Below are 6,845 nucleotides of genomic sequence, written 5' to 3'. Positions count from 1 at the left end.
AGATGGCCATGTCTGTGTCTGCGTAGGAAAGATGGCCGCTGTCAAGCTTGTCACCTGATGCAGCTTGCAGACAAGAGCAAATCCTTTCCAAGTGCTTCTGTTTGTTAACCAGAGGCTTGCAAACAAGTGTTCATGAACTAAGGTACCACTGTAATTGTTCATATAATTACTGCTGGAATTTACTGAGTACTTACCATGAGCCAGGCACTGTGGTAAGCATTTTCTATCCAAAACACATTTAACTGTCACAATGATATGAAGTGTTACCATAGCACCTAATTTACAGATGACAAAATCAAGTTATGGTGAAGTTAAAAATCTCGCTCACAAGATCAGCTAGAATTCTAACCCAGGCAGTTAAAGCATCTTGCTGAAGATTACCTAGCAACCAATGACACAGATGGCACCAGAATCTATGTAAAGTGGTCATGTTTAAAATACTTAGGGTATTTCATCTCTTTTAGGTACTAAAGCCAAAAGCCTTAGAGGCTCTCATTTCTCCTTTTCTCATAACTCTACCTATAATTTACCAGTACACCCTGAAATCCACTCTTAAAAATGTATCTGAATTCTACCACTCTCACGTCCATGCAGCTCCCACCCTGGCCCAAGCCACCAACACACTTTGCACGGGCTGCTCTAACAGCCTCCCACCCTGGCCATCAACATTCTATGCCCCACAGAGCACAGGTCATTCTGTGCTCCAAATCCTCCAGAGTCAACAGCCCACAAAAAAGAAAGCCCCCAATCCCTAACAGGCCTCACATCTCCTCCACCGCAGTCCCCCTACTCGTTGTGGCGCAGCCAGCCTGGCTCCTTGTTCCTTCACACACGCCAAGCACATTCCTGCCCTGCTCTTTGCCCCTGCTGCTGCCTTTATCTGGAATCTCACTCTCTAGAGATCTGCCTAGCTCGCTCCTTTACATCCTTCAGGAATCTGCTCATGCTTCCTCCTTGAGGAGGCCTTTCTGGACTGCACTACCTAATCTGACAGCTCTCCTTCCCAAATACCACAGCATTCACGGAAAGACCTCCCACATTTCCTGCTCGCTGTCTGCTGTGAGGGCAGGACTGCGATGGGTGCACAACAGCACACACAGCACGTTCCCTACTGTCAGACCCAGCAGTGGGAATCTAGCATTATTTGCTGAATGAACTGACAATGAGGTCTCTGAATAAGTAGTCTTAACACTGACTTTTTTCAAGTTCTTAATAAGCAAAGTCACTGCTTCCCATACTTTTGGAGCTTCACCATTCTGCGTATTTTTATAATTCTACTGCCCCAGTCTCCATTAATCTTTCCAAGGCCCATATTACATGAATCTCCCAAATTAGCTGTTTTAGTAAATATAAACAGAAACACTCTCAAGACTACATGTGTATAACAGAATGCCCTCTCTGCCCAGATTTAAATCATTTGGGGGCATTCCCTAAAAAACTTCTTAAACTTCTGGAACATTTTAGCTACAATTCTTTCTCTACTGACAGCCTGACTATTGCAATACAATTTTTATCAACAAAAGCACTGCAATTTTAATACTTTGGTTTTTAAGGAAAATACAGTGCTCTAGAGTCACAACAAGCTAGAGGGGCTGTTAGGCAGCTACGGAACCTTGAGCAAAGCACTTAGCTGCACTCAGTTTGCTTCTTCATGTGTACAATGGGAATAGTAGATAAGCACACCTGGCATTATTAGGACTAAGTTAAGAAACTTGAAAAGCCGAGCAGGATTCTATCACACATGCTGGATATTCCGTAAACACTAGCTAGTACCAATAACAGCTACAGCATAAGTGAAGGTAACTTGAATTAGTTAGAAATGACAACCAGCACTCAACACGACCAACTTATTCATTTGGTTTAGAGTAACCATGCCACAACTTCTTTTCATGTAGGCCAATATGAGGAAATCAGTGTTTTATATTGGTTTTTTTATCCTCCTTAAGATATGTCAATTTTAGAAGGTAACACAATATATGCAACAAAATGAACATTTAAAAAATCATTCACGGGCAGGTAAAATAGCTCAGCGGATTAAAGCATCTACAAGCAGGCACAGGTGCCAAGGGTTCAATCCCCATGCCTGCCGTGCCGGCCCTTCCCCCAGGGTGCACTGAGACAGCAAGTGAGACTAGGTGTGATGGTGAGCGCCTGTAATCCCAGCTCTTGGGAGGCAGTAAATAGGCGGATCACTATGAGTCCAATTTAGTAGTGCAACCCTGAACACCCTCTAGACCCTTTCCTAAAATAAAAAAAAATTTAAAAATCATTCATCCATCTTACAGGTTTTTTTTCCATAATTTTATTGAGAAACAAATAGTAATGAGACAGTTTCAAGCCAAATTGGCAGGACAGTTTCAATAATTAACACATTGCATACATTCTTCCTAGTGGTTAATTATACAAAATGCAGACATGATATCCTATTTACAAACACCATTAGAATCCCTCTATTCATTAAGAGAATGTAACTGTATATCTATCCTAACCACTTTGAATACACAGATACAAAATAGACATTCATCTGTATCCCCTTTGTTTAGTTCCGTCATTTGAATATTATAGGTGTGTAAACTCAGCAAAATATTCTAAAAGAGTCCAGTAGCCCATAATAGTATTGGGTCTTCCGCTTCACTGGCAATGTCAGAAATTGTTGACCTGAGTCCCCTACAGCTCAACATAACAGCATGGCTTTAATTCTTATACTTCGTTTTTATACTTTTCTGCTGGATGGTTAAGACCAAGGTAAAGCAGGACCTATGCAACAAGAGTTGTAGCTTTTGGGTCTGATAAGATCAGTGAAATCCCCTCAGGATTTATCCTGAGATCCTGTACCTCAGATTGTAGATCCTTTGTCAGTGTGAGCCATGTGGATGAGTCATGGCCATTGCTTGGCCAATGTGCTCTCTGTGAAAGCCTGAGAGAATGTTTTCTCTCCATGTGACTCTCCTTAGGCACACTCATCGATCACTTTCCTCTTTGGCCCCATAATCTCCTTGATCAGAAAATTTGGGACACTACCGAGTTACATGACATTACAGTACAAGTTCTCATATGTCCTGAGTCTTAATTGACCTTGGAAGGCTAGGGCCAAAATGTTGGCTTTCCTTGCGGCCCTCCTTTTTCTCTAATTTTGGTCTGCAAACTTAGGTTGTTAATCCTCCAGAAGACAAGCTTATTGTCATTACCATACAACTTAGGCTGTTAAGCTTAACCTCACTATCTGTCTGCATATCAAACTTCTTAGGCATAATATGGAACAGGTATTTTTCATCAAGTATTGATATGTTGAACTTTAAGTTCCTACAATCTTAGTTTTCTTCCTAGTAAAACACGGCAGAGGCACAGGGGACACGATGAGGTGGGACACCACCACACACAACCCCCAGGGCACCTTTTGTATCACACACAGGAGCCCATTTGCTTCATTGTAATCTCTTCAAGTATGCTACCAAATTGTCTCGCATTCCAAATACGTCATAAGCACCACAACACTGGGAGCTTTGAAGCTAGGTGACAGCTCGGTAAAAGTCAAAAAGTATTAAAGTGATCATTATGAAGACATTATAAGCATGCAGTTTAAAATATTTAATGTTAATTGTATACAGCAACTATAACTATGGAAAAATGATGCATGCATTTAACACATTCTGCAATATGTATGTTTCATACTCAGTGACGTGACCCATTGGTGGAACATGCTTAATTGTCCCATCAATCCACTTTTTATTAATTAGTAAAAATACTGATAAAAGTGATTAGATCCATCTGCACCACCAGTGGCTCAAGCAACCTAATGGAACAGTCACACATGTACCACAGTTGTTTAAGCCAGTGGGAATGTACTAAAAAGAGAAAATGTGCATGCATGTGTTGTTCAAAGCATCTGGTAGACTAAGATGGGTAAAATGAGCCCATCTACAATATACAGCTTTATTTTTCTAAACTTTTAGTAATGCTGACACTTGCATTCAAAAGAACTAAGATTGGGTTGGGGAGCCAGCTCAGTGGCATAAGTGCAAGGTCCTGAGTTTGATCTCCAGTACCACCCCCCAAAAAAGGACCAAGGCTACTAAAAATTAAAGAAGAGAAGAGCAAGGTGAAGAGAGAAACAATAGATAATTGAAATAAAATGTTTTTTAAGTTTTCCAGAGTAGGACCAGATAGACAGCTCAATTGCATAAGGGTCTGCCTGACAAGCACAAGGTCCAGAGTTCGATACCCAGTACTGGGGAAAAAAAAAAGAAAGAAAAGATTTCTTGGTTAAAACTGTACCCATCCTTTGCTACCATACAAATCAGGTATACCCTAGTCTTGAAAATAAGTCATTCAGCTGTTATTATCATTAAATTGCACATATCAAAGATGAAAACATTATATGAAGAATTATAAAAACAACCCTTACTAGATAGGATCTATCTTCAGTATGATCACAGATAATCTCTGAATAACTTAACTCCACATAACATAAATCACATATGCCTAAAGTGAATGTTTATATTAACATTATTGTACACATAATGTCTATAACATACACAGATAAATATACTATTTACTCACTTCAATCAGTGACCAGCTACCAAGTGTCAATTATGCATTAGGTACTGTTATAAGTATTGAGAGGCTAACAGCGAGCAAACAAAATGTTCTGGTTCTAACAGAACCTTAACTCTACCTACTACTGTCAATAACCACGTACTACAGAGATAAAAAGCAAGAGGCCATCAATGTTAAGAAACACCATTATTTCCAGAAAAAACACTGCCTACTAACACTGTATGACTTCAACAACTGTAAGTCATTCCAATTTCAGAGAAGTCAATGAGAAAATGGTGCTCTAAGATGAAATACAGTAAAACAGGAAATGAAAGATGAGCAAGGAAGAGGAGAAGGTTACTCTAAACAGGGTATCGGGGAAAGCCTCAGTGAGGCACAGAAGTCTGCACAGCTGCGGGTGACGGGGCAAGAACGGCAGCAAGGGAGGCTGGAGCCAGCAGATGACACAGGAGAAAATGAACACAGACAAGCAGCAGTGACCTCAACAAGCAATGACTTATAGGCCATGGAACTGACTTTTATTCTAACAAGAACAGAAAATGGGCAAATTTTCCAAATTAGAACCTAAAAGAAATGACCAGGACCTAGCTGGTGTTTATGACAGAAACTGAACAGAACAGAAAAAAGCCTACCAACTTCAGTCATATGTTAGTATGTTTATAAAGCCCTTTCTAGTCTAAATAAGGTAAAATAACTGCTTAAATATAGAATAATCAATATAGTTTAAAAAAATACTACACTCTAATTGATTAGAAATGTGAACATCCTGCTAATGAAACAGTCTCAGAAATGGAAAAGCCCTACTGAAATCTTACAGCGCTGACTGGTCCAGCAAAGTGATTACCCAATTATGTCCATGACTCCAACGAACCACTAATGACTTATGGAGAGAATACGGAATGCAAGTCTCTAACATTCTCTGAAACAAAAATAGCTAAATAACTGTTTTCACCACCTCAGGCTGTGAGAAAAATAAACTCAGAATAGGTTCAAAATTCACTTTTTTGGACATCTTTTTATAAACTTACCTGCTGAATGAGGTGCATGCATTTCGAAGACTGTACTCCATAAGCATTGTTGACTACATGTGGAATGCCGTAATTAGCACAAATCACAGCCAGTTCTTCTAGTCTATAAAAATATTCATCAGAAAGACACACTCACACTGTGCTTTGTATATTATAATGTGAGAACTGCTTTAAAAAATGTAAGAGTCAATCATTATGTATGAGGAGTTGGCTAAAATTTCTTCTGTAGGATCTTAGTCTATAATTCATCAGCTTAGAAATACATAACAAGCACTGCAGGAAAACCTAAAAAGCTTATAAATTAATGTTACCAATAAATGAAAGACTAGATATTTTTACTTATAAAGATGTACATAGTAACAAATTATTTCCAAACTTATTTCCAAAGCCAAAAGGAGATTATTTACAATGACCGCCTCACAGGGTGGGATATTTCTTTCTTTTTTGTGGAACTGAATCAATCATTGAAAAAAAATTTTAGTACATATTTGCCATATGTAATGATCATGTTCATCATATGGGATTTGTACCTGTACATAATGTGTTAATTCTTTTTTCCCATTCTCTTTCCCTCCCTTCAGCCCTTCTTTTCCTCCCCATTTACAAAAGCTTTGTTTCCATCTTTCCCCTTCCATTTCCATTCTCAGCTCCTTTCCTTTCCTTGCCTCCCCTTCCCTACCCCCTCCCTAGATCCCTTCCACCTGAACACCTTCGACCTGCTGCCCAGCATCTGTCCTCCATTTTGCTCCTTATTTTCCCTTTGGCTTTTTCACACAAGGGAAATAATGTGATATTTAAACTTGTGCCTCTGATTGGAACACTATTTTTTTTTTCCTTAATGATTTTTGGTTACTGAAGTTAGCAGCTTCGAAACAATCAGTACATCTGGAAATCTTAAATTTAACATTAAACATCTTATAAAATATAAAATGTATTTTCAAATAAACTTCAATATATTAACAATACAAAACATAAAAGTGCTTCAGTACCAAAATAACACATTTTACAATAACCTGGATACTAAGGGATCTTAAATACTGCTGGTTTAAAATCTACACTTACCATTACTTCTTCTTTTCCACCTCTTATACTAAGACAATGAGTCTTAACTTTATGCAAAGTAAGGTAATAAAACTCAATTACAATTTAATATGTAAATAAAGGTTCCTTCACAAAACAAAATACCCCTTACAACTAAGACCAGCTGTAATAGAAATGTTTTCACACTATAAAATTAAAACTAAATCCAATGGTTTATTA

The 6,845-nt window shown here is 38.5% G+C and overlaps 1 protein-coding gene across 1 annotated transcript in view; it reads right to left on the bottom strand.

The window, feature by feature from the left end:
• Sepsecs (Sep (O-phosphoserine) tRNA:Sec (selenocysteine) tRNA synthase) overlaps positions 1-6,845 on the bottom strand; it is a 41,212-nt gene that overhangs the window by 19,976 nt on the left and 14,391 nt on the right. The window contains exon 6 of the mRNA XM_004624528.3: positions 5,586-5,688. Coding sequence (XP_004624585.1) covers positions 5,586-5,688 — 103 coding nt within the window. The remainder of the gene's footprint in view (positions 1-5,585; positions 5,689-6,845) is intronic.

The sequence above is a fragment of the Octodon degus genome, unplaced genomic scaffold (assembly GCF_000260255.1).
Source record: "Octodon degus isolate 3935 unplaced genomic scaffold, OctDeg1.0 scaffold00006, whole genome shotgun sequence".
In the NCBI taxonomy this organism is placed as follows: Eukaryota; Metazoa; Chordata; class Mammalia; order Rodentia; family Octodontidae; genus Octodon; species Octodon degus.
This window is presented reverse-complemented; position numbering and strand designations above follow the sequence as displayed.